Source organism: Microtus pennsylvanicus, chromosome 12 (assembly GCF_037038515.1).
Source record: "Microtus pennsylvanicus isolate mMicPen1 chromosome 12, mMicPen1.hap1, whole genome shotgun sequence".
NCBI lineage: Eukaryota > Metazoa > Chordata > Mammalia > Rodentia > Cricetidae > Microtus > Microtus pennsylvanicus.
Window position 1 is genome coordinate 37,033,786 of NC_134590.1, and position 27,703 is coordinate 37,061,488.

General features: G+C 48.2%; 1 protein-coding gene across 1 annotated transcript in view; it reads left to right on the forward strand.

The window, feature by feature from the left end:
* Nucleotides 1-8,557: 8,557 nt before the first annotated feature.
* Nucleotides 8,558-27,703, forward strand: part of Rell1 (RELT like 1) — a 62,140-nt gene continuing 42,994 nt past the window's right edge. Inside the window, exon 1 of the mRNA XM_075943468.1 lies at nucleotides 8,558-8,794. Coding sequence (XP_075799583.1) covers nucleotides 8,707-8,794 — 88 coding nt within the window. The 5' untranslated portion in view covers nucleotides 8,558-8,706. The remainder of the gene's footprint in view (nucleotides 8,795-27,703) is intronic.

The following is a 27,703-nucleotide window of genomic DNA, read 5'->3' on the forward strand; positions in this document are numbered from 1 at the left end:
TCCACATGGAGTTTAGGGTGGGGTGAGATCTCCTCACCCATAAGTAGACAGAGTGTGTGGGAGTGGATACCCTGCGGCTAGCCAAGCCGGCAGACTTGCTGGCAGTATTGAGGAGGAGACAAGAGGAATTCATGTTTCTGCTCTGGGCCTTGGCAGCAGAATGGCTCATATGGGATTTTCAGCAATCGGGTGAAATTGGCAGCTCTCATCCTTTGTTCTCTTAAACCTCTTACCTCATCACCTTGATCTCATAGCTCATGAACTGCCAGACATTTCAAGTCCTTCTGACCTCGGAAGCTGAGGCTTCTGTTGTCTAAATTAACCTGAAGCTGGTTATGCGGACCCCTTAGCTTTCAAAAATGGTTGAAAAGCCTCCCCAAGTATCAGACTCCTCAAAGGAACACCCCTCTACTTCTATCCATCTCCTAACTGCTTTAACTTCCTGCTGTGCATGGGCATAGACTCTCACACAGCTGCTCAGACTGGACCATGAAATGCTCCTGGACTGCAGCCCAGATGCGTGCTCAGCGATGCACAGTGGTGCCCATTGGGCAGACCTCCCATTACCTGCAGCAGCTGTTCAAACCTTTACGGTTCCCAGCAGCCTCCATAACAAGCAGAACAAACACTCGCTCTTCCAGCTAGTTTAACAGAATACGATTGCTCAGCCTGGGTAGATCTGCCCTGGTGCTCAGCGGACAGGGATTTCCAAAGTCCTAGAGGAAAATGGATGGCTCACATTTTCATGTCAGCCGCTTGCATTCTGAGCTCTCTCCAGCCCTCTGTAGCTATCTCTGCTCAACTGCCCAGAGCAAAATGAGGCCTCCTAGGGCAGAAAGGTAAAATCAAGGTTGTTTAGAGTAGGGCTGACCCAATCATGCACGTGTGCACGCTGTTTAGCCCTGTGTATCTGTTGGTGGGAGAACTGTGTCTAATTTCCCAGTCTAGGATTAGAGCCCCTGACAGGTGGCGTCAGGTTCTTCTGAATGAAGGAAAACTTGCTCACAATCTGTCAATAGAGGTCATAGTCATGTTGACCAGGGTTTGGTTGGGAAAGAACCATGGGCACCATGGCTGGAGAACTTGAAACTGAGCTCCGTTCACACACGTGAAAGCTTCTCTCTTCTCCTGTTGTCTTTACTCTTTAGAGAGTTAGTGTCTACATTCCTATTGGTGGTAATCTAAAGGAGGTGTGTCCAAGAAAGCGCCTTGGACCTCGTAGAGTCTGTCCTCTGAAATGTTTAGTCATAAAGCTGTTCCCAAGCCATATGGTTTTGCTCTGTAATTCCGTTGTGACGATCACCAATGTTATGTTCCCCCAGTATGAGGCGGCCAATGATCTGAGCCATTTACTTGCAACACTTAGGAGACTATATGCCCACAAAGAACACCTTGATGCGATCCAGGCAAATTGAGCAGAGGTTAAGGACACCAGAGCTAATCCATATGCCCCTGGCTTCTCTGGAGCATGTGGACAAAAGGAGGACTGGCCTATCTGATATCTTCTGATTCACAATTGGTGGGGGAGAGGGGCACCTAAGTCAACACTGGGAATTCGTCTCACACCAAATCTATTTCGGAGAGACAGTTATTTACTATAATAGATGACTCTTTGTGAGACATTTGAAAGCCTCTGCCCTCCTTTCATCAGTGGTCCTGCTCAGCTCTGACTTGGTCCTTGCAGGCCTTTCTCTTCTCCTCTGGAGTACGCATCACCGTGTGTTCAACATGAGCCCACATCCTTAGGCTGTCAGTCACTTGTCCACTTTCCTCTTCACCGACGCGTGTCCCATGTTTCTTTCTAAAGTCAGCTCAGGTTACACCTTCCCCACCCACCTTTCTGAGTGTCCAGGAAGTGGCAGAGCTATACACTTCTTGCACTGTCTCTAGTTCAGTGGTCCTCAGCTGAAAGTGATTTTTGTCCCCTATTCCCACCCCACGAACACCTGGTCACATTAAAGACACTTTTGGGTATTACAGCTGGTCTGGAAGCTGCTGGCATTTATTTCATAGAGGCAATGCCATGTCTTTCGGAACACAGCACTTGCAAGCACACAAGGTCCCTCGTGCCGGGAACCTTGTAGTCTAGCTGGCCTCCCTATCATTTGGCCGCGCATTAGACGGTAGAATCATCCACTGTCCAAGGGTCGGAGCCCTCAGAAATCACCCTGTTGCTCCTCCGATTGTGCAGGTCTCTCATCTAAGAAAAGCTGTTTGGCTCAGGCTGAGTCATTGTGCGGGACTAGGAGCTAGACAGCTCTCTGACAGGCAGGCAGATAGGGAAAGGGGCCATAGACAATAAAAAAAGGCCTGGCAGGGCTTTTTCTCCCAAGGGCAGGGTCACCCTTCTGGCTGACCACTCCAGGCTGGTCAAATTACATTCAAAGCCTGCCCTGAGCATGTTTACCTGAAGTTGTGGGCCTGCCAACTTCTCTTTTGCTAAGCTGTTCAAACTAAAATTAGGGAAGGAGACCCATGCCAGGCCACCAGAAACACTGAAACTCCCAGCCCTCCTGGGGAAAAGAACTCTGGTCTCCTCTGTTTTGCAGGGAGTATTTTCTCTGTGTTTTTTTCTCCCTCCCTCCCTCCCTCCCTCCCTCCCTCCCTCCCTCCCTCCCTCCCTCCCTCCTCTCTCTCTCTCTCTCTCTCTCTCTCTCCCTCCCTCCCTCCCTCTCTCTCCTCTCTCTCTCCCTCCCTCTCTCCCTCTCTCCCTCCTCTCTCTCTCTCTCTCTCTCTCTCTCTCTCTCTCTCTCTCTCTTTTTCTCCCTCCCTCCCCATCCCCCCCCTCTCTCTCCTCACTTCTAATAAAGTTTGTTACCCATTGTGGCCTGCCATGTGGCTCTTTGCTTCTTTAATCAGCAGAGAAAATGAACGCAGCGAAGGAACTAACACAAGTCAGGCTCCCTCTTGTGACCCTGGGACCCTTGACTTTTTCCATTTCACCATCTGGTTGTTTTCTTTCTCCCAGCTAAGTTAGAAATCTCGATAAGCAATGCTAGGATCTTTTATTAATTCGCAATAATTCTGTCCCATCTCTCAGTCTCCCACTTTCGGCATATGTAATGCAAATTTGTTGTTAGGTCAAAAGACCTAAATTTTTAAAAATACTGTTTTACTCCCTTGAAGTTCTAATTGTTAAAAAAAAATTAAGCTGTAAACTTATTTCCTAGATGTAACTGCTCATAAGGACGTATGACTACATCTAAATCACAGAAAGAGAAAATTCTACGGAGAATGCTCAGTGACCCTTAGAGTAAGGACCAGTCACTACAGACTTCCAGTTACAGAACGGGGATGGAGATGACCATTTAGCAGTGGAGAGGAAAACAGGAAAGCTTTCTGCTAAAAAGAATGATTCACAAAATTCTTACAGAGAAGTTAGAAAACAAAACAGAACACCGAAAGGACAGTACATTGTACAAGGTTTTCAAATTCATCTCACGCACTCTGATATATAATGCATTCCCATAATAAAGTAATTTCTTCTTGGAGAAGAAGTTGTAAGCAATTGTGCTAGCTAGTTGTATGTCAAAGGCTATAGTCATCTGAGAGAAGGGAACCTCCATCAAGAAAATACCTCTTTAAGATTGTGTTGCAGGCAAACCTGGGGGGCACGTTCTTAATTAGTGATTGATGGGGGAGGGCATAGCCCACTGTGGGTCACATCACCCTGGTGTGGCGATCCTAGGTGCAATGAGAAAGCAGGCTGAGCAAGTCTTGAAAGCATGCCAAAAAGCATCCTCCTCCGTGCCCCCTGCATCATCAGCTCCGGCCTCTGGGTTCCTGCCCTGTTTCGGTTCCTGTCCGGACTTCCTTGGATGAGTGTGTGGCAGCACCGAAGAAGCCCTTTCCTCCGCAGACTGTTTTTGGTCGTGGTACTTCCATCACAGCAACCATGGTGTTTTGAGAAATGCTGTTCTGGTACGTTGGGGGAGCTAGGCAAGGTTTACTCCCCTCCCTTTTAAGGTCCCAAAGGTAAACCAAAGTTGGATTCCACAAAAGCTGTCTACTGGGGAATAAAATGACTTATCGGGCTTGCTTTCTGAGCATGGGTGATCCCAAAGCAGCCACACTAAATATTCATTCAGCATGGATGTTGGCTTTCCTATAGCACAAAGATGGAGCCTCTTTCTTCTTCAACCTGTATATTCTAGCCTCTCTCCAAGGACCCAGGCCAAGGGCAACTAGCACAGAATTTCACACATCTAGTTAGGGGTAGGGGTGGAATACTCAGGTCCAGTGACCCTTGACATCCTCCCCTATATGGGAAACACAGTGCTAACCCCATCAGGCAAGAATAAGACCACTACCACAATCTTTGAGCCAAATTTGAAGCAAGCCTTATTAAAAACTGGTCAGGATGATGGACACTGTTCAGGTCCATACCTTGAATTCTCAGAGGATGGCCACAAATTGTATTAGTCACGTGCTTATAAAGGCAAAATCCACAAGTTACATACACACTTCCTGCTTTAGTTCAATTAGGGGCATGCATACATTCTGGTGTGCGTCCTGTCTATGTGTGATCATGCATATCCTTTTCAGTTGGGGTAACCAACCTTGTTGGCAGAGGTGAAAACATGTGGTTATCTAATATGAATAACAGCCTCCAGCATTCTCGAAAGTTATCGGTCCTTGGGCAAGTTGGGCTTACAGATTAAAGGCATGTTCGTTTTCTAGCTCTTTTAAGCACAGTAATTTTAACCTAAAACCTAACTCCAGCCCTCAAGCCAGCAGTGGGGATCTTCGGCAAGCAAGCAACAACTGAATTTATGAAGATGGCGGCTGTTTGGCTTGGAGGATAGCGCTGTAGAACGTCTGGAAAAAAGTTCAAAAAGCCCAGTTTAGACATGCAGTGACAAATTCAGAGGAAACACTTCCTATTGGAAAAGGAAGCACTAAAAGACCAGTATCCTGCATTTCAGAGGCAGAACTGTGTGTGTGCAGGTTGCAAGCCCAGGCATGGGTGAGTGGATTTGTATCCTGGTTGGGCCAGGCGGCAGCTATGTCCCTTAGGTAGATGCCAAGCTACTTTTTAAGTTTTAATTTAATTTTTTAAAAAAGAAAACAAACTATCTTTTTTTCATTTTACATACCAATCACAGTTCCCATTCCCTCTACCTTTCTCTCCACTCCACCCCCTATCCAAGATGCCAAGCTTCTTTAATTCTAAATTTCTACAGCTTCTAAGTGAGGCTAGCTAATGCCACTTGTTTAAACCAGTCATTGCTGTGAGGATTTAGTGACGTGAAAAGGTGCTCTCTCCACACGTCTAGAGTCAAGGAGATGAACAAATGAAGGCTATCGTGACAACTATTTCTACATTCCGTTTTGTTGTTGAAAAACAACTGGGATACCTCGCTCTGTAATGCCAATTTTAGTAAGACTGAAGGGACCTCTGAGTCCTCTCTCATTTAAAATAAAACAGTAGGCTTTTTAGATATGCTTTTAAAAAGAAAGTTTTTTCTCAGGTAACGGTTAGGGACCTGGGGGCTGGAGAAGAGAAGGCTCAGCAGCCACGCCCATGCCCACTTGTTCTTGCAGAGGAGCGGGGTTAGATTTCCAGGACCCCCCTCCAGCTCACAACCATAGCTCCATTTTCAGAAGATCTGATTACTTCTTCTGACAATCACAGGCACTGGCCACACATGTGATCATGTTTTAAGAAAGCTAGAGAAGTGGTTTGATTCTGTGCTCTTGGAATTCTTGGTGATTTTTGTATGAACAGCCCGCATGTATTTTTATTGGCATATATTAATTGTACAAAATAATGGCTTTTTTTCAATATGACATTTGCCCTTTGGTTACAGTCATCCCCAACCAGCCTGGTCCCTTTCTACTTTCATGTCCTATTTTTCTTTAAATGTTGATTCCACATGAGAGAAAGATGCAATATTTGGTTTTTCCCAATCTGTTATTTTGCTTTACAGGATGGTCTCCAGTTCCATCTATATTTCCTGCAAACAACATAGACTTTTTCTTCATTATTTGGGAAATGCAATAGAAATGCATGTCTTTTCTCCCCAAGGGTTAAGACAAATCTTCACCTAAAAAAAAATTGTCAAGAAGCTGCTTAGCAGAAACTCAGATTGCTCCAGGGTCAGCAGTTCTTGAAACCAAAGCAAGCTCTCAGAGTTGTGCTTCCTGCTGGAAACTGCTTCCTGCTGGAAACTGCGACCAGCTAATAGGCTTTGCCACTTCAAACCAGCCAATCACAAAATAACGTGAAGTTGCACTCTGACCATCCAGAGTGAGGCACAGGACCCTTTTTGTTTAGGAATAAAAGCCCTGCAGGACACCCACTGGGTGCGGCTTCACACCCCTTTGCAGAGGCAAAACTTTTTGCCTTGCCAAAATACTTTGGATTACATGCATTTTTTCCCCTGGGATCCCAGACACATTTTTAACGGTTAGCCCTGTATTTTCAATGTGCATTGGGGTCCAGCAAGCGACACAGCTACCTTGGTGATGTTGACAATTTATAGTTTTAATTTCTAAGCTGGGGATTGTTTCCTTAATAGCTAGATATCCATATGAATGTTTGTCCTCTTGCTTATTATTTTAGGGTTACTATTACTGTGATGTAACACCATGTCCAAACTAACTTGGGGAGTGTCTTAGTTAGGATTTTATTGCTGTGAAGCGACACCATGACCACAGCAACTCTTGTAAAAGGAAAACGTTTAACTGGGGCTGGCTGACAGTTCAGAGGTTTAGTCCATTATCATGATCATGGTGGGACATGGCGGCATGCAGGCAGACATGGTGCTGGAGAGGTAGCAGAAAGTTCTCTTCATCTGATGCTCAGGCAGCAAGAAGAGACAATGAGCCCTGAGGCCTGGCTTTAGCTTCTGAAACCTTAAAGCCCACCCCACAGTGACACACTTCCTTCAACAAGGCCACACTTATTCCAATTAGGCCACACCTCCTAAATAACAAACAATGAGTCTATGGGCGCCATTCCTGTTTAAGCGACCACAGGGAATAAAAGATTTGTCAGACCAGGAACTCAAGGAGAGCAGAGAGCTGGAGGCAGGAGCTGACGGAGAGGCCATGGAGGGGTGCTGCTTACTTACTGATGGCTCTCTCAGCCATCAGCCCAGTGGTGGCCCCACCCATAATGGACTAGACCATCCCCCATCAATCAATAATTAAGAAAAAAATGCCCTACAACTGGATCTTACGGAGGCATTTTCTCAATGAGGTTCTAAGATGACTCGAGCTTGTGTCCAGTTGACATAAAACTAGTCAGCTCAATGTCTCTCCTTTGCATTTATTCTCAAGTTTTCCCTTTGTTACACAAGTAGAAGAGTCTTTCTTCTTAGTCTGCTAGACTACGGGGTGCGCCACAAACTAGGCAGCCATAGTGCCTGCCTTTGGCTTCCAAGGGCAGGGCCTCAAACCTTCAGGCTCAGCTGCTGTCCCTAGCAATTCTCACACCAGTGCTGTTTGTAACAACCAAGCAGAACCACAGGAAGGATGTTAGAGAGGAGCAAAAAACCTCAGAGGCCATCAGTCAGCGGTACAGAAGAGCCTTAAGATCCAGCCTCCATCCAGTCCTTTGTTCTTGCTCAGCGCTAGCCTTAAGGACCTTGTTGTGAAGTCTCCAAGGGTTAGTTAATATGAGAAGTAGCTATTCAGAAAAAGGTCCATTTTCCTTTAAAAACTCCTCTGACCTCTTAAACCTGCTGTCCTTGAACCAGGTGCTGAGGTTACAGCGGTGAGCAAACACTGGAGTTACTTACAATAAGTACAGTGGCGTAAACGTCGTGGGCTCACTTCCTGGACTGTGAAATGGGGTTAATACTGACCTTCCGAGCCGATGTGAGTATATAAAGACCTAAGAAGTGACTGGATAACTTGAAGCGCTGTTTCAGGGGAGTATTTGCAAGATGCCATGTAGGCATAGGCTTAAAACATAACCCAATCCAACTCAAGCAACCAACCCATCAAACAAAAGCCCTATAAGTTTTTCCTGGAAATGTGTGGAGAAACCTTCCTCAACAAAAGTAGCTTAGACAGAAACAGCAAATGGGAACAATGAAAAGTTTTCATCTTTCCCCCTTAATTTCCAACCAAGCGTGACTTTGAACGCAGCAGCATTTCTTCCTAGACCACTAACCCAGGTTAAAGAGACGCTAATTTGAGAAAAAATATCGCTTCGTTCCACTGCCGGTTCTGTCTGGGGTCCATCCTGGGCTTCTTGGCCCAACCTCGGCCTTCCTCTTCCCACGCCCGACTAGCCCCAATATCAAGAAGGATCAACCAGCCCCCGCCTGAGGCTCCCGCGCTGCCGTCGCCCGGCCGCCTTGCTGGGCAGGGTTTCGGAAGGAAGCCCGCCCAACTAGAGGAGGCGGAGCGGGACAGCGGAGGGCGGGACTTGGGGGCGGGGCCCCGGCTTACCCGTGCGCCTGACGCAGCCTAAGGGTTCCGAAGGAGAAAGGGAGAGTGGCAGGGAGCGGCGCGGGGGCGGCGCGGGGGCGGGGTCATGCATATGGAGGCGGGGCCAGGCCACTTGGGATCCGGGCGCGGCGGGTAGGGGCGGGGCTTCCGCGTTATGGGCGGGGCCTCAGCGGCTCCAGGCCGGCGAGTAGGGGCTTGAGGATCCCGAGCTCCGCGGCTCAATCGGCGGGGCGTCTCTGGAGATTCACCATCTTCTGGACCTGGACGCGGCGGCCGGGGAGAGGAGGGTGCAGGGACGCGGCGATGGCTCCGTGGGGACTCCCGGGGTCCGCTGTGCTCTCCGCCGCGGTGTTCGTGGGAGGCGCCGTGAGTTCGCTGCTGGTGGCCCCTGGTGAGTGCGTGGTCCCGGCGGGGACGCCAGGTGCTGCTGAGTCGGGTCTGCACGCGGAAGGGAGCGAGGGGCATGGCGGGTCCGGGCTGGTTGAGCCCGCAGCCCCGCCGCGCCTTGAGTTGCTCGCGTCCTGCTCGGCCACGGAATCCGGCTCTGAACATCTGGGTGTCCCGGGGTGGCCCGGGCAGGGTGCGGCGCGCGGGGCGGCTCGGGTCCCTCCCCACCCTCCTGCCGGGTTCCCGCCTTCCTTCCCCCGCCTCTTCTGGACCGCGGGCTCCCAACCCGGAGTCTTTAGAGTGTCGCCTTGTAGGGGCGCCATCTCCCCAGCCGCGTGCCCCGGGTGCCCGGCTGAGGACCCCTTTCTACCGTCCGGATCCTCAAAGGCCTCGCCAGTTGAAGATCTTGATACTCGGGAGCGGGTGCTGCCCTGCCGCTGCTTTCCTCGCTCTCCTATTTTCTTTTTCATTATGTTAAAGCCTTGAAAGTTCGGGCTTTGCAGGTGGTTGTGAATTCTTGTAGTAACTCAGTAATTTCGCGCTCCTTCCCATTTATCCTGGATAAATTAGATCGGAAAAGAGGACAGTCACTTCTGTAATGCACGCTGCTTTTCCTTTGTATCAAATCCTGTCATCACAAAAGGATGAACCCTCTGTGGTCAGGGTGGAAGCCACCAGCTGAGACTCTGAGTGCTGTCCTCAACTAGGAGCCACCAGCGAGAGTTTCTAACTGAAATCTCCTAAGACGTCTGTCTACCTTTTACTTAAGAAAGCGCTGCCGCACACTCCTGTTTTTATAAGACACACACCAGGGATTCTCAAGCATTGTTTCCCCCTCTTAATTGCTACCTCATTGCAGTAGTTAAAAAAAAAAATAGACTTAAGCCTTCCTGGCCATTTGGGGTTACCACAGGCTGATTCTTACGTCAGCAGTCTCTGCCAAGCTGCCTTCAGGGGTGGCTCCCCTTCAGGCCCAAATAATAAGCAGCTGGAAGGCTTCCAGCAGCGTCTGTCGCTTTTATAAAGTACATGCGTTGCTCTTCTATCCTGAACATTCCAGTCACTTGGAGCTTTGAAACTGGCGTATCAGTTGGCCTTCACTTTTTCATAGGAATCCGAGCATGTTAGGAAGGGACCAAGAGATAGATCATGTGTCTCTTGAGTATTGATTAGCAGATTCACATTTCCTTCAGCCGTTCACCCAGGGGAAAAGGAAGCTGGTGACAGGTTTTATTGGATGGCAGATTTTCGTGCGCATCCTGTGTCTTTGCTGGGACTTGTAAATGCAAAATAGGTTCAAATTAGATTGGAGGTTGCAGATAGTGTCTGTCTGGAATCACTTGTTGCAGAGTTTGGAAAATAAAAAAGCTTAACCTGGGAGTCAGATTGTTAAAATATACTACAGGAGACATGCAGCCGGCCTTCATCAGAGGAAACCCATTCCTGGAGTAGGTTTATGTTTTGCTGGGTTTCTGAACGACATCCAGGTATCAGGCCTGCAATGCGACTGAAGAAAGTCTTACCTAGCTGTGCTACTGGTCACCTTTTTGGTGAAAGTTAATGCTTGAGAAGAATGAATGAAGTATCTGAGATAGCACGGATGCGGGGTCAGATTTGCTAGCAGGCTTTGAGGCCTGAATCGAGAGATGAGCCCCGAACAGCTGGCATCTGATCTCTTTGGAATCAAAGCTGAGAAGCAGGAAGAAAGAAGTGGGAACTCACAGCCAGCCTGCTGTGTGCTTGGTTGGGCACTTTGTGTGTATTTTAAAACTAAGATGTATTTATTTTCAGTAGAGCAACTGAGGCCTGTCACCATGTAAGTTCTGTATCAGTAAGCATTACATACGTTGTGTGTGTGTGATGATAAAGCCTGCTTGATTTTAAACTCATTTTCTTTCTATCGCCCCCCAACTTCCTAGAGAAAATAAGAGCATAAGTCACCCTCAGCAACATGACTTAGTCATTGTAAGATAGTTTTAAGATACCCAAACATTATGTCATGAGCATGTAGTTATGTGCAGCCCTGCAGTGGAGAAAGGACAGAGAGCTTCACAGTGGGTGGTGACAGTCTCTCTCACTTCCTTTTTTTTGTCAACTGCCTAAAAAGTGGCATTAGCAACACTACCAGCCGCAGAGATGCTTTTCCACGTCTTGCCTTATTTATGTACGTAAGTTCTCTGGTTCCTCAGCCTCTGGGCCCACTGATCTCTCAATTTTCCTATCCTACAGTGGGCGCAGCCCTCAACTGAGTGGAGAAGTGTGTGAAACAGACCCAGGGCCGGTGCTGTGAGAGGCCCACTCTCCCTGGGCTCCGTGGGCCTCCCTCCAGCCTCAGATTCCTCATTTAGATGCTGAAGATATGTTTGATTAAATTTCGGGTTCTCCTTTGGCTGGATAGCTGCCCAGCTGAAGAGCCACATGAGACACAGACATTGGGGGCAGTGTTTTGAAAAAAATAAATAAATAAACTGTTTGGAGCTGGGTTTTTCATGCTTACTCCAAATTTAAAGAGGCAATGAGAAATGTTACCAGTGACTGCCATTTCTTTTTCTTCTCTGTGTATTTCCTAGCCCTTCAGGAAAGAATGGGGTGGGCAAACTGTGGGAGGAGTTGGATTTGACTCGGTCCAGGTGATTCAGATGGAAAACTTTCATATTTACTTTTTTAAAGCATAGTTTGGCTTTGATGTTGAAGTCTTAGTACACGTTGGGTCATTTTAATTACGTTATTTAAAAATGACACACATTAACAGATGATATTATTAAAAAAAATCTGGTGTAGGTTTGAAGAACAAAATTTGGTCATCAGGGCACTGTGGCTTCTGGGCTTTGGGTGTAGCTCAGTGGTGGAGTGCCTGCCTGTCATGGACAGACGTCCCTGAGTTCAGTGCCTAGCACTGCAAAAAGCCCTGCCCCCAAGAAAAAGAAACAAAAACAAAAGAATAATCCAAACTGTTATTAGTTAAAGCTATTAGTGTTGTCCAGTAATCTTTGTGGTTTTTTTGTTTTTGTTTTTTTCTCCACCTGCTTGATGGCAGGTCGTGGGCTTTGTACTCAGGTCATTTAATTCTTATAATTCCATAAGACTGATTTTGTTCCTGTGTTTATGGTGGAGAAACAGAATGTCCAAGAGCTGGCAAAGTCACTTGGTTTTATCCAGGCTTTGTCATTCTGTCATATCCGTTCAGTTCCAAAGTGCATTCTAAACCTCTCTCTCTCTCTGAAAGTTCTTTTTATCCTAAAATGTTTATGGAGAGTCACAAGAGTGTGACGCCCTCTGCAGTGTCCTAGGTAGTTTTGAAAAGTCCCTCCCACAGTTTGCGTGGGAAGAGGGAGAGAATTCCCCTTGATCTCTGTCCTAGAGGCCTTGCCTCAGTTAGCATTCCATTCTTGTCTTCAGACATCTTGACCTCCGATAGGATCTTAATGCTGGCGGTTTAGCCGCAGTCCCCTTTACCTTTGTTCCCTGTAGTCTTCCTTGCTCACACACTGGAACATGTCTTGCAGGGTTCAGTCATGTTGCTTCCTGTGTTTTGTGTTGTACCTCACCGTGCCTCCTTTCAGGAGGTTGTTGTTGGTAGTAATTGTTTTAAAATGTGATTTAAAACTGTGTTGTTTCAGCGAACACCTTTGTCCACATGCTCGGTCTAATAGCTGATTACTCACGTTGGAAAAGCAGCCTGTGTGTCAGTGGTGTTCCCATTGTTCGGCCGCTGAGAACTGACTGCCCCGTTGATCTGCAGGTTGGCCTGGTTGGCGTGCTTTTATAGAAGTGGTCCGAAACACTCATCTCTCGCTCTTAGTACCTTTTCCTCTGAAAATAAAAAGTACTTGCTAATTTGTTAGGCAACTATTGGCACCTTATTTAATTTATTTTAATCTTGCGTTTTTATAAGATGGGCTATTTTTCTAATATCCTTTGTCGGGTTGGGCTGTCCCCCCTCGTATCCGAGGCATTTGCACATTGCTGTAATCTTTTCTGGAGATTTTTCCAATGTAGAATGCTGTAGAAATGGAAGACTTTTGTTATATATACTCTGGCGGTGGCAACACACAGCCTGCCCCAGTGTGAGATGTCCAAGTGTGTGTTTGATCTCACAGAGGTTGCATATCCGTATGCTTTGCTGCAGTAATCCAGCATGTTTGATTTCTGAGTGAGACACAGTGTGCACTGAATGCTCACTGCTACCTTTCTGGTCACGCTGCCTGGAGGTTTTCAGTTAAAGGACTCATGGTCCTGCCTTTGCTTTTCCTGCTTCATCTCTTCGTGGTTTCTCACATCTTTTGGGAACAAAGTTTTAAGTATCCTGTGTATATATCTAAAACATCCCATGGAGAAATATCAGGACTCTTCTATGGCTGAAGAGAAGGCTCAGTGGTTAAGAGTGGTGACTTCTTACAGATGGCCTGGCTTTGATTCCCAGCACCCACATAGCTCATAAACTGTAGGTCTAGGCATGCGATGCTCTGTTCTGTCCTCCACGGGCACTAGGCACGAACATAGTGCATATACATACGTACAAGTAAAATAAATACGTACACATAAAATCAAAAGAAAATTCATCTTAAAATCTTACACAGATTTGAAAAAACGACAAATCGCCAGTAAAGAGTTTTAAAAACAGCCTAATAGCCATGACTAACCCTTCTGGTGTACAGCGCTTCAGGAGAAGAAAGGCTGCCTTGACATTCTGGAGTGGAATCTGATAAAGACACCTGGAGGCCGCTGGGGTTTTGTCTGCTTGGTAGCTTTCTGGGTGAGTGCTTGCTGTAATGGAACCTTGATGGGTAAGTCGAGAGGCTAGGCTGGCTTTCTTTGCTGCGTTTCTCTGCCAGTTAGTGACACGGCTCCCTTTGTAAGGGAAAGAAATTGAATCCACCAGGGGATATTTTGGACGGTGGTGGCTGCCCCAGACAATCTGAGTTCTTGGGGCCAGTCATCTGATCTTGGGGCTTCTTTGGCCAGCCTGCTTGAACTCAGGAGACCCAGTTTCCATTCCCACTTGCAATACCCCAAGGCCTCCTTGTCTTTCCTCCTTTGGTACTGTCCTGGGATCCCAGAAAGAGACAATTCCCCAGCCTGGGTTCTTCTGTTTCCTGTGCCCGCTGCCGACCCTCCGAGGAGCCTCCCATAAACTCCCTCCCTCACTTGGTTTGCAGACTCCTGGGTATAACAACATTCCAACCACTAATAAAAAGTGCATGTTGTACAGAGAAAACAAATCTTTAAGCCATTTTTCTTAGCTGTATTATGGAGGAAAGTGGCCAAGCTGCCTCGTGTGGTTATTATAACGGTTATGTGAGATAAAGTACGTAAGCGTTTGCTGAAGTGTTGGCTGTGCTTAAAGGGTTTGTCTTCTTAGCCTTTGTTCCTACTCAGACACTAATATTTCACATTGAAAGGATGAAACAAAGTTCTTAGCCACTCCAAAGCTAGTCTTAAGCCTTTGACTCCAGATTTAAACCAAGAGTCTGAGGTGCAAGGGATTACTGTTAGTTCAAGGTCATCCTGAGCTGTGTAATGAGTTCCAAGTTAACCTGGGCTACCGCATGAAATTTGGCTTAAGCAAAACAACAACCAGAACAAATCCACCCAACACTAAACACACCAGAAATGTCATTTGTGTTTCTTTGCCATTCCCAAACATTCGTTGTCCTGTCCCACAGAGCTCTGGGTTCTAGTGCTGATGATGGAAGGGACAACAGCGGGCTTTGAGGTAGCAGGATTGGGCAGCATTGCCACCCTAGGGGAGGAGGTCTAGGAGACAATGGTCTGGACGGTGTGGGTTTTCTTGGGAGGTAGAGGCAAAGCCATTGACAGTCACACTAATAGAAGGAAGGAAAGAGGAGGCAAAGAAACCATTACCTTTGTAAAGATAGACCACGAGGATTTCTTTTGGAGGAACTTTGGGGGATTGATTTATCAATCCAGTCAGCCAATCTAGTTGTAGGCACAAAAATGTGTCTGTGTTTCCTTAGGATTTGTAGTAATGATCATGTTATATGCTTTGGCTATTGAGGGCCTAGTTGGCTGTTGGACTCTTTACTCCCAGGGATGTTTGGATGAGATAGAATTCAAGAGAGGAAAGCAGAGTCTGTAATGTTAGGGTCTGCAATGTCCCTGGCGATGCCCTCAGAGTTGGTGTAGTGGAGAGGAAACTGAGCTGGTACCACCAAGATTTCAGAAAGCTCCTTTGCTCCCTCGGGGACCCTCCTGTCCTGTTGGAGTATCTTTGCTCTGAAGTGGACCCAGCAGTCGTCTCTGTTCCTGGCAGGCAGGTTTCCTTGGTCCACACCTGCCCCCGGGGCTCACTTTCAAAGGTCTGCTTCCCCAGCTCCTTCTCGTGGGATGAACCGGACCTCAGCAGAATGACTACCTATTATCGGGGTGACTGTTGTTCGTAGTGAAATGCATTTGGAGATACTTGTCTTGTTATTAGCCCCTTTGCTGTGCATATGGGGAAACTGAGCCCAGACAGATTCTGTGTCCCTCAGGAGTCAGGGGCAGCTCATCCCTAGCAGCCACTAGGGTGACATCATGTGTAGATCTTGTTCACTGCTGGAGGCCCAGGTCCCAAGCCAAACCTGGGCTAGAATAGGCATTTAAAATGTGAATGAAGAAAGAAGGCTAGAACTAGACAGGAACATCATCTTCATTACCTCGTCTAACCCCATTTACCTCTCAGAGGCCCCACCTCGTTACACCACAAACATGAATTTCAGAATTAAGTCTCAACACAGTCAAACCATAGCAATAGGTTCTTCTGATTGATTTCGTCTTTCACCAGATATTAACAAAGCACCTTACTGCACATAAGGCACAGAGGGCAAAGTGATGTGAAAGGCCTATGGACTCCTTGCCCATGGAGCTGTCAGAGAAGGGGAGTGCTATTAGCATCTCAGTCAGGAAAGAGACTGAGCCAGGGCGCCTAACCTGGGGCTGGGGGTGGGGAGCGTGGAGAATTGAGAATCCAGGCCAGGTTGGGCAAGCTTTCCGGAGCAAACAAGGCTTGAATTTTCACTGCACAATTGTAGGGAAGAGCTGGGTGAAAGGAGCCAGTGGTTGCCGAAGAGGGGTGTGTGTGATGGTTTGGCTATGGCTTGAGTCTGTTCCCTAAGGGTTTATGTGTTCACATTTATTTCACACTGTGAGGCTTTCAGAGGGTGGAAACTTACTGCATGCCGTGTTTAGAAGCGATTAGGTGTAGGTATAGCCATTAGTGTGGCGTCCTTGTGATTGAATCCTCAGAGTTTCATAGCTGAAGAGAGGCCAGAAGGGGTAGACAGGAAGAGTCTCAGTGTGTTTCTTACTCATACACACGCGTGTACATGGCCCCCATGTCTCCGTGTGCGTCCCTGAACCACTCCGAGACTCTGCCAGGGAAAAGACCGCCATCTGATGGGGGTCTCCGGCCTCAAGAAGTGTGAGCTAAGTCAGCTTCCCCTTTAAAAAGTTGGCGAGCCCAGTTGTGTTGCTGGCAGCTGAAATGGGTTAATATAGGAGGGAAGAAAGCAAGCTAGGCTGCAGCTGTGTTTCTCCAACCTGGGCCTCACTGGAGGCTGGTCGTGGCCCGCGAGCCAGCTCCACCCCAGAATAGCAGAGACAGTACAATAGGCCTGGGGTGAAGGGGAGAGTTTGCTTTTCTGTCATGTGTTCTGGTGACATTGACTAAAGTATCAGAATGTGAGCAGGGGAGGGTGGGGGAGGAGAGATGGTGGGCTTACCCCTCTTCATTCTCCCACGCGTTGTCTTGGCCTGTCCTATCCTGTCTGGTATCCATGCTTCCAGCTGAGATCAAGGATAATGCTTCCAGGAACCCTTTCCTGTGGCTTCTCTCAGACTGGCTTGTGATGACCCGAATACAGGTCAGGTGTGTGCTGTCCCTTTCATGTTATTGGTTTCCCATTATACGTACTTATTACCACTGTATGTTTTCTCTTAACTAGAAATCTTTGTAATGGCCAAGTACGTGAGTTGTGTTAAACATTAGATTGCTTGCTCAGATTTAACTTTTGCAATCACGGTGAGGAGTAGGTCACCAGAGGCTGTACCATTCGTACTATTACGTGTACTAGGGTACCGCGCCTGTAGTGCGCAGCCTGCACTACAGGACCATTTGCGAGCCGGGCAGGGGGATGGAGATTTAAACACAAAAAGACACACAGACAGAGACACGGGCCATCCTTGAAACAAGAATGCTCCTTTATTGTGTACCAGAGCCGCTTATGTATGGATCCTTAACTGATAAGCCACCCCCCCCCCCCCAAGGTCTCCTTCTCAGAGCAGCTGCAAACACAGGAAAACAAGTTTGCTTAGAGCAGCTGCAAGCATAACAAGTTGTTTACAGGAAATTCAGGGTCTGGGTCCACAGCCCCCAACAACAGACTGTTTTGTGGAACAAAGGAAAGTGAGACGCAACCGGGAGTAATCAGGATGAGAGCAAGATTTCTTCATCACAGGGGGAAGCCCAAGAGGGTGAGCTTCCCTGGTCCCCAGATGTTCCTTCTTTGATGTGAAATCGCACATGCTCTCTGCTGTCAGCAGTTGGAGGGAAGCTTTATATTTACTAGGCCTTTTTAATTCTTGCTCCATATGCTGAAAGAGGAGACCAAGGCATCTTACCAAGTGAACCTAGTCAAAAATAGGTAATTAACCCAGGAAGCCTTGAGATATTGCCTGTTCTCTCTCCTTGAGATATTGCCTGTTCTCTCTCCGTTCTTCCCTCCCTCCCTTTCTCCCTCCCTGGACAGAGTCTCACTGTGTAGTTCATGCTGACCTTGAACTCACTCTGTAGTCTAAGTGGGCTTTAAATGTACGGTTTTGAGGTGGGAAAGATGGCTCACATGTTAAGAGCGTTTTGCTGCTTTTGCAGAGGACCCACAATGTTGGTTCCCAGCACCCACATTGTGACTCACAACTGTCTCTAACTCCAGTTTCAGGGAATCTCCTGGCTTCCACGGGATTGGGCATGCAAATGATGCATATCCAAAAATGAACAAATAAATTGTGTATTTGTGGTCCTCCTGCTTCAGGCTCATGAGTGCTGGAGTTACAGGCGTGTGCCACCGTGTGAAGGTGGCAATGCAATCAACACATGATTAGATTTAGAAATGTTTTTCTGTCTGGGTGTGGTAGTGTTCACCTTTAATCTCAACACTCGGGCGACAAAGGCAGGTAATTCTGGGCTAGCCTGCTCTACATAGTGAGCTCTAGGCCAGCCAAGACTACAGAGCGAGACACCTGTTCTTCCTCTATAAGTTATGTTTTCTAAAGTTTTGGCATGATAGAGATATGAGGGAAGAAATATTGCATTTAATTCACCAAAGGACACCAGTTCTATAACCTTTCCTGGCCGGCTGGTTAAGTTAGTGTGAGTGGTAGACGAAGAACCTGTGTGCCACATGCCACACAGGGCCAAGGAGGAGGAGCTGCTTTCAGTGCCAAGACTACTCCTCTTTGCATACACACAGACATAACATGGCTTTCTGAGATTCCGCTTGAAGCACTCCCTGGACTTTCTGTCTCACTATGTCAGGTCGGGGGAGGCACCCGTTTCCCCTATTCTCATGGCCTTCTGGAGCTGGAAGTTCCTGACACTGTCATGCTGTATTAGCCACATTATAGGAAGCAGCAGCTGTGACTTCCTGGCGGCAGCAAGGTGGCAGGTGCTTAGCCACAGACGTGACTTGGTGTTCTTTTGTGCGAATGTAGTCTCCGCTAGCATGGCCTGAATGTTTCTTACTGCTTCCCCGGATATTTCTGACTTCTTGCCTCTGCTAAAGGCAAAATACAAAACAGCCACCAGGCCAGAAGCCAAGGCCTCGAGCCATGCTTACGTTTGGGTGGTTGGGCTTTTCGGGGGTAACATATTTCACACCTGTATTTGCCAAGTAGGAGCCTGGTGATAGCTGTTGCAGCTGGAGCTTGTGGATAACTTTGTGCTCGCAGCCCACAGTTAATTGAAACATGGGGCTTTCTTTGTTGGAGATACTGCAGGGTACCTGTTGTATATGTGGAACCAGTGAACAACCATTTTAGTTTTTGTCCTGTGAAACTTGGAGAAGTGTCGATAAGCCATGAATGGGAGTCCTTGTGATGTAATGGAAAAAGGAGTTTGGTGTAATCAGGATCACAGACTTCAGTATTGTCTGGGATTACAAGAGTAGACTTCCTGTTTGAAGTGAAGGACAGAAAGGACTCCATAGCCCAGAATTGGGCATTTAAGCGGCCCACAAAGAAGGGGAACTGTAGTAGACTGCACCTAGCAACCCAGTGGAACAGCCTGGGCAGAGGCACGGGAGCTCGGAACAGGAGTTATTGCAGCTCGTGTAGAACAGAGCTTCTCCACTGGGGAGGCTAAGGTGAGGCCCCTGAGCGCTGTGCAGGCAGTGGAGATTGGAGAATGGAGGACCAGAGGAGCGCAGGGCATTGGCATTGATATGAATGGGACTGAGTTTGTAGCAGGTCCCAGACTGTCAGCCAGGTGGCTGGGCTCCTTTTCCTGTATCTTTGTTGGGTGGAGGTAGGGAGGCGAACTCATGGGAGCCCAAATGCAAAATAATGCTTCTTTTGTTGTTTATACATCTTGGAGTCATCTGCAGGATCGAGGAAATAATGCCCTCCTTTGTAAGCGACACAAATGCAAACTCTGGAATGCAGTAGTAATGTGTGGATAGGAAGAATCTTTCAGCTTAAGGAATGAAGGGAGCGAAAATCATGAAGTCAGTGTAGTGGGTGGAGTCCTGCTCATGGGACAGCCAAGAAGCAGTCTTGGTACCCACTGGTCTCCAGTTGGCCACTCCTTGGAAACCATACGAATCAGCACACATGCAGGATCATTAGCTGTTGAACACTTATTTTTGGAAGCCCGTCGGACTTTTGTATTCTCCAAGTGCACGTTGTTAGCCTCTCCTTCCTGGTTGGAGTGCTATCTCCTTTAGGGCAGTGTCTATAAGTAAAACACAAGGCAGCATGGGGTGCTTAAAGCCCTAGCTTGGCCAGGGGTACCATCTCTCTCATTTCCTGCAGGCCTGTGTCTCTGCTCTTCGGCGCCTTGTGATGTCTCTGGATGGACTGGGAGAAGGGCAGCCTCAGAGTGGGATAACATCGTCTGGTGTCTGTGTGCTGTGTCAAACAGTCCTTACACAGACGATGGACCCCATCTCTGGTATGGAGGGAAGAGGACTTGAGGAGGGAGGGGCAACTGTTGAGTAATGGGAGACTTGGTTTTTTCCATGCTGAGGTAGTGCTGTACCTGGAAATATTGTTGAGTAGAAATCTTGACGTTGGTCAGTGTAATTGGCCCGCGCCTCCCATCTCTGTTGCAGATTTCTTTTAGAACTCCCTGAATTTCCTAACCTATAAAAGGGAGTGTAGCTGTGTGAGCCTCTCTTGGCCATAAAGAGCCCCCTTGACCACACTTGAGATTTTGGTAATGAAGTGACTGTGGGTGGGGCCTACATAGCATCAGTGTGGAGCTGGTGCGGAGAGGAACCAGTCATTTGGGGGAGGGGCCAGAACTTTCTGTCCTTTCCTTGATCTCTGGGGTTCAGTGGACATCAGCTAATGATTGAGTCTGTCACTCTTCCTAAAAGCTCTGTACCAGGGCAGTGAGGGGGCTTCTAGGTGTACTGCCTGCCTGTACGACGTGACAGTACGGTACTACTCCTGTATTGTGTACACTATTGGACCATTCGTGAGCCAGGCCTGGAGATTGAAAGACACACAGAGACAAGGGTCATCCTTGAAGCCAGCATTCCCCCTTGTGTGTTCAGGGTCTGCTTATACAGGGATAGCCATGCCCCAGCCAAACCCACCAGAAATCACTCCCCTGCCATCAGGAACTCCTGAAGGTCTCATGCTCAGAGCAGCTGCAGGGACTCAGATCAGGGGAAAACAAGTTGTTTATAAGACATTCAGGATCTGGGGGTTCACTGCTCCCAACACTAGGGATGAAATCAGGACTGTGCTGGCAGGTGGTACCCCTGGAGAGGTACCAGAGGTGTGGACACTGGCCTCCCTTTGCCCTCTGCGGCCCTTCCGATTGGATATGGGGTCTTATATCTTCTTCATACTAAATCTATGGTCACAGAGACTGCTTTCTGAATTCTCTAAGTCGCTCTAGTGACATGTGGAAACCCCCAAATTTGTAACCAAACAGAAGTGCAGTTGGCCAAGAGACTTCTTGGAGGCTGGCCTCTGAAGTGGGGACCATCCAGCAGGGATAGTTCTTAACCAGTGGGTGGGCACTAACTCCAGGTTGTTAGAGTCAGAATTTAACTGAACCCTAGGACACCTGGTGGATGGTAGGAAACAGTTGAATCTCACTGGGAAGCCATATGTCTGTCTCACCACTAAAACATGCCTGGAATAATCTCTGTAGTTACGCTTGTCTTCTACTTAGAGGAAGACTCAAAAGAATTTGCAAAATAACAGGAAAGGAAAAGTTACCAGGCCATTGCTGTCCTGTTTGTATGCTGGCATCACGCTTTTTCGTACATAAAAGTGCAAGGCACACGTTGGGTTTTCTTTGACCGCTGATTCCTGTGATGTATGGGAGGTCTCATAGCACTCTCTGCTCCCAGCCTGTGGAGATCTGGGATGTCACTGTGGAGGGGCAGTCCTCTTAGTGAGGGTTCTGTTCTCTAGTCTGGGGTACCTCTGCAGAATGAATACTACTAGGTTGGGCTATGTGAAAATGCCGGGGGCCAACTATTTCCCCTATGGTTCCAGCAGTTTCGTGTTTGAAATAAATAAAGACTCCCTGCTGATTTCATTATCTGTAGTGAAAAAAATCCACCTCTTCTGACTATCACTAACATTTTTAGAAAATGTAAGGAAATAGAGAAAAATGTTAATTTTCTACAAATCAAAAGTAAATATTGACTAAATTGAGAAAGTATTGTCTAACACTTTACTTTTTATGCATAAATTACTCTTTATTTTTTTATTAAAATTTTTTGTTATATGTATGTGTTCATGTGCATGCATTTGGGAGTTCACATGTCATAGCATAGATGTGGCGATTCGAGGACAGCTTCCCAGAGCCCGTTCTCCGCTTGTCTACTTACGGCTCTGCCTTAACTCTGTGTGTCGTATTACAGGAAGAGCTGTGGATAATCTCGTTCTGTGGAATTGTACTGGACGCCAGAAGCACCTCAGAGACAGCAAAGCACCAGGGTCCAGTGCCTACTGCCTCACCTCTGCTTCTTGCTAAATTTGACCTTTCTGTGGTATAGTGTTTATGTCTAAAATAATATCTGCCTGACTGGATTGTTGTCAAGGTTGGATGTGTTAATAAATCTATAACCTGCTTGGATAGTAATGGTACAAATACATATATATGTGATTAGAGTGTTTTTTCTATGTATACATTTTTATATTTAATTTTTTAAAAATTGGCTTTGTAGCTCAGGCAGTCCTTAAACTCAGAATCCTCCTGCCTCAGCGTCTGTTCTGATATTCAAGTCCTGTGCCAGGTTTTCAGAGCTCCCGTTTGGGCATCATGCTAATGCCTTTCATACCCCCCCCCCCCCCCCCCCCCCCCCCCCCGTCTGGGGTTTTCCTGATCGCCTGTTTCATCTTCCCAGCATTCTTTTCCCTAGTTGATCTTCTCCCCCTCCTTACCCCCCTTCCCTTGGCTCTTTCTCCAGAAGTAGTAGAGGGGATTTCACATCAGGTGACTTCAGTGGGCTCAGACCTTTGAAGTTTCCTGGCTGCCCCTCTTCACTTCCCAGTTCCCAGGTACCCACGAGCCTGGCGTGTGGGAACTGCCTGACTGAACCTGTGACTAATCACAATGCCCTCTGTTTAGGACTTCTGGAGTTTTCTGTTTAATCATTTCCCCCTTCCTGTTCCTGGAAGGAAGAGAAGCTTGGCTGTGTGTGACTGATGTGAGAGAGCATGGGAGCTGCTGTGGCTCTGCCCTGCGTGGGAGCCTACCTGCTGTGGTTCTGCCTTGCGTGGGAGCCTGCCTGCTGTGGTTCTGCCCTGCATGGGAGCTGCTGTGGCTCTGCCCTGCGTGGGAGTTTGCCTGCTGTGGCTCTGCCCTGCGTGGGAGCCTGCCTGCTGTGGTTCTGTCTTGCGTGGGAGCCTGCTGTGGCTCTGCCCTGCAATTGGAGCTGCTGTGGCTCTGCCCTGCGTGGGAGCCTGCCTGCTGTGGTTCTGTCTTGCGTGGGAGCCTGCCTGCTGTGGTTCTGTCTTGCGTGGGAGCTTGCCTGCTGTGGTTCTGCCCTGCATGGGAGCCTGCCTGCTGTGGCTCTGCCCTGCGTGGGAGCCTGCTGTGGCTCTGCCCTGCGTGGGAGCCTGCTGTGGCTCTGCCCTGCGTGGGAGCCTGCTGTGGCTCTGCCCTGCGTGGGAGCTTGCCTGCTGTGGCTCTGCCCTGCGTGGGAGCCTGCCTGCTGTGGCTCTGCCCTGCGTGGGAGCCTGCCTGCTGTGGTTCTGTCTTGCGTGGGAGCTTGCCTGCTGTGGCTCTGCCCTGCGTGGGAGTTTGCCTGCTGTGGCTCTGCCCTGCTTGGGAGCCTGCTGTGGCTCTGCCCTGCTTGGGAGCCTGCTGTGGCTCTGCCCTGCTTGGGAGCCTGCTGTGGTTCTGCCCTGCGTGGGAGTTTGCCTGCTGTGGCTCTGCCCTGCGTGGGAGCTTGCCTGCTGTGGCTCTGCCCTGCGTGGGAGCCTGCCTGCTGTGGCTCTGCCTTGCGTGGGAGCCTGCTGTTGCTGTGGCTCTGCCCTGCGTGGGAGCCTGCCTGCTGTGGTTCTGCCCTGCGTGGGAGCCTGCCTGCTATAGCTCTGTCTTGCGTGGGAGCCTGCCTGCTATAGCTCTGTCTTGTGTGAGAGCCTGCCCCGCTTGGGAGCCTGCTGTGGCTCTGCCCTGCGTGGGAGTTTGCCCTGCTGTGGCTCTGCCTTGCGTGGGAGCCTGCCTGCTGTGGCTCTGTGCACCGTGCTCCTGAGTGGCCACCATGGCTCATGGCCCTGTATTGCTTATTGTGAATCTCCTTAGCCTGCCATGTTGCATGGCAGCGCCCATGGCTGCTGATCCCTCACATCAAGGCACCTCACGCTGAACAATGCCTCCTCTAGTCAGGCTCCTGGCTTCATTGTCTTTGTCTGGCTTTGTACGTCTGTAACTGCTGCTAATAGCCACCAACAATGAACACCTGCTGTATAAAGCCAGATTAATCTTAGAGAATAATCAGCAACATTTCAACTTTAGTTCACATTTTATGGCTGAGGAAACTGAGGCACAGAGATGTTTATCAGCTTGCCCTGGAGCAATTTGAAGATAATGCAAACAAAGAATTGGTTTCTGTTTGCCTCCTTGCCCTGCTGAGGAGCAGCTTTGGCTCAGAATCTCTATCTTGCCTGCTGTCATCCAGGGTTCAAGTCTCTACCCAACCTTACCCTAGAAGAGCTATTGACTCCAATGCTTTATTCTTTATGTTTCCCTTTCTAGATGGGTTTAATAATAGCAGCTATTGGCTGGCCATCTATTGGCTAGTAAGTGGTAGAGTTCTACAAGCCCCTGGGTTATTTGCCTACTACAAAAGAACAAAACACACACACAATCACCAGGCAGATCAATAAAAGACCCCACACTAAATAATAACTTTGGCCAAGGAAGATAAAGTGCTTGCTGTGTGAGCATGAGGACCCAAGTTTGGATCCCTAGCACCCACCTATATAACCAGCCATGCACTGCATAACTGTAGTTCCATTTTGTGTGCATGTTTTTTTTTGTGTGTGTGTGTGTGTGCACGCTCGTGCACGTACGCATGAGTGTACATGTGCATGTCACAGAGAAAATGGAGACAGGAGAATCTGCGGGCTGTGCTGGCTAGTCATTCTAGCCAGTCAGTGAGCTTCCTTTCAGTGAGAGAGCCTGTCTCAGAACACAGGGAGAGCGCAATTGGAAAAGACACGTGATACTGATCTCTGGCTCCCACAGACACACACAGTCAATACTAACATCTATCTCAGAGCTGTGGGCATTAAAGAAAATTAACGTAGGTAAAAATCCTGAAGTGTCACTGAAGTTGGGTTGCTTTTAGCAGTTGGTAGCAAAGTATCTGAGCATCCCAGAGGCTCGGAGCATGGCAACTGCAGCTCCTAGAACATCCTGGGGACGAGAATGTCCCTGTCCCACTGATGGGGGAGCTGGGCCAACACCTTTGGGAAGCCTTACTTCCCTGCGTGGTTAGTTCCTGCTCTATTCCTTGCTTGCTGGAAAGATTTGGCTGACCTCTCAATCCTGGCAGGGATGTTGTACACAGAAGCCAGGTATCCAGCTCCCCAAGGACTGGTCCTCTGGGTCAGCTCCCCTCTTTCAGTCTCAGGGGAGTCACTGATAGTTTAGGAATCCCTAATGCTCCCCTCCTGAGGAAATGGGCCGTCTGGACCTGTCTTCTGCTTCCTGTTTGATTGCTTTCTTCTGGCTTGTACTACTTGGCCTTCTTGCATTAGTTTAAGTAATTTCTAGCCTAGTCTTGCCTGACTTCTTGAAAGGAACATGAGCTGTTGGTTAGGATGGTAGCCTTCTGAAATGTGGGCACTGGCCATTGGCGAGGTTACATAAGCTTGGATTTAGTGTCCCTGTAGGGACCTGGCAAGATGCAGAGAGCTGGAGTCCTGTGACCATCAAGTTGAGAGCCAGCTCCCGAAGCTGGCTTAGAAATGTGCTACTATTTGTAGCCTTCTTTTGCATCCTTGTAGACTGGAACTCTGTTGGTGTGGATGAGGCCAGGGCATCCTTTGTTCTGCTGTCTTTCAGGAAAGGCTGCTGGACCAGTGTGCGCGGCTTCAGGGTTAGCAGTTCAGCTTTGAACACAACCTACTTATTTATGTCTTTGGGAACCACTGGCATTTGTTAACCGGAGCCTAATTACACCAGACCCAACTAAGATCGAAACAAAAGTACCTGTCAAGTTAGAGTGGTGTCGATGTGTACCGTGGGTGATCTGGGAGCCCTTCTCAAGGAACGGCTCTGCTGTCACAGACTGCATGCGGCTGGGGTTCAGGGTGTCCTCATTGTATCCCAGAAGCTGTAACTGGCACCTGCCCTCCATCTCAGAAGCGTAAGGCTTAAGATAAGAAGGGTTCTTTTGATTTCTGTGCCCCATTTGTGCTTGGTCCCTTTGCCCAGTGTCTCTGCGGGGCATCTCTGGTGTGTGCTGGTGTGCTGAGTGGGTGGGGAAGGGGACAAACTGTCTGGCCTTTGCAGTTTCTGCTGCACTTGTCTTTCTGTCATTACCACTGTGATGCAGGGAAGGCTATGGTTTACTTACCAAATGAGGAGATGGGTAATCACTGGCTAGCTCCTTTCCGCTGTGGCGTCCAGGTCCAGTTTCAAATGTGGAAGTGCACTGGACAGCACCATAGGAATTGGGTGGGATCATTCATATCTTACACAGTGTGTTTCTAGCTATTGTGTGTGACTGTTTTACGGCCGTCTTTTCCACCCTTCCCGCTTGTCTTCCCTCCAAAAAGACTTTAAATGTCATTCCATTACCATGAGCCTACAAGTCATGTCTGTAGCAACCTCTGCATACAATCCAAGTGTAGTAGTTTGTGACTAATAAGAACACACATGTGGGGATGGACGTGTGTCAGTTGATGAGACAAGCTCCTCTGATCTCGTTGCCTTTGTAAGGGTGTGAAGAAGTGCATGAGATTTGTGCTTCTGAGTGACCTTCGGCTTTTCATAGTTGATGTTGGAGGCTTTGATGATGCTGAATTGTTCAGGGTGTTTTCTTTTTTGGAATGCTGTCAGTACAGTACTGTATCCTCATAGCTAACTTGTCATTAAGAGGATTTTTTACATTGAAGGAAGATGTATGTATGTGAGGATAATACATATTGAGGTCATTTGGAGGGAGGCACCTCTCCGCCACCTGGAGAGGCATGTGCTGTTTTAGGCTACAGGCCGTCTTTGGGTCAGTGGGTAAAGGTGTAGCCCACCTGTTTTTTTTTTAAGGTTTTTTTTTTATGTGTATAGTAGTGTTTTGTCAGCATACTGTGTGTGTTCGGTGCTCACGGAGGGCAGAAGAGGGAACTGGATCTCCTGGATCTGGAGTTTCAGATGGATGTGAGCTGCCATGATGTTGTTGAGAACCAAACCTGGGTCTTCTGAAAGGACAGCAAGTGTTCTTAGCCATGGAGCCACCTCTACACGCAAACCATGAAGTTTCTGAAAGACGCGTGTGAGAAATAAGCGCAGAGCCTGCACTCAGGTGGTTTACAGTAAAAGTCTCTCTCCATTTCTACTCCGTCCTCCCAGGCCTGTCCTAGAAGACAGACAGTGTTGCCAAGAGCTAAAGACGTACAAACATCCTCCTCTGCACAGCATTGAAAACAGCTAAAGGGAGATGGGCAGGCAAGCAGACATGGGGACAGGAAGAAAGAAAGGCGCCATCCCCACCCCTGATGTCATTCTGGCCACTTGGGGTGCCTCTGGGACTCCTCAGCCTTCTCTGCCTGAGAGGCATGGTGATGGATTCCTGGCCCATGTGCCAGAGAGGAAGTGTGGTAAATTGACCATGCCCCATTTCAGGTGAGGCCGTGTCCTGAATGCTAGCCATTGTTTGAGGTAGGCTGGAAGATTTCTGAGGAGTCCAGAACTTAAGCAAGTGACCTCCTCAGATCTGCTGGGATCCTGGAGTTAATCCCTTCCCAAGGAGTAGCTAGCAGCAGGGTCAACCGCTATTGTCTGTTCCTTTAAGGGACTTGTTTAGTCAGGGAATTCTGTGGCATTAAGATATGACCTCCAGTGTTGGAGAATGCTAGGGACTTTCTTATACTCTAAAATCACACCCTAACCTTAGTTTAAATTGAAACCAGGGATGGCAAATATTTAGATTTGTTTTTCTTTTTTTTTTAATTGACGTCACCTCAGTTTCGGTCCTTTGATCTGGGAGTGATCTGTGGT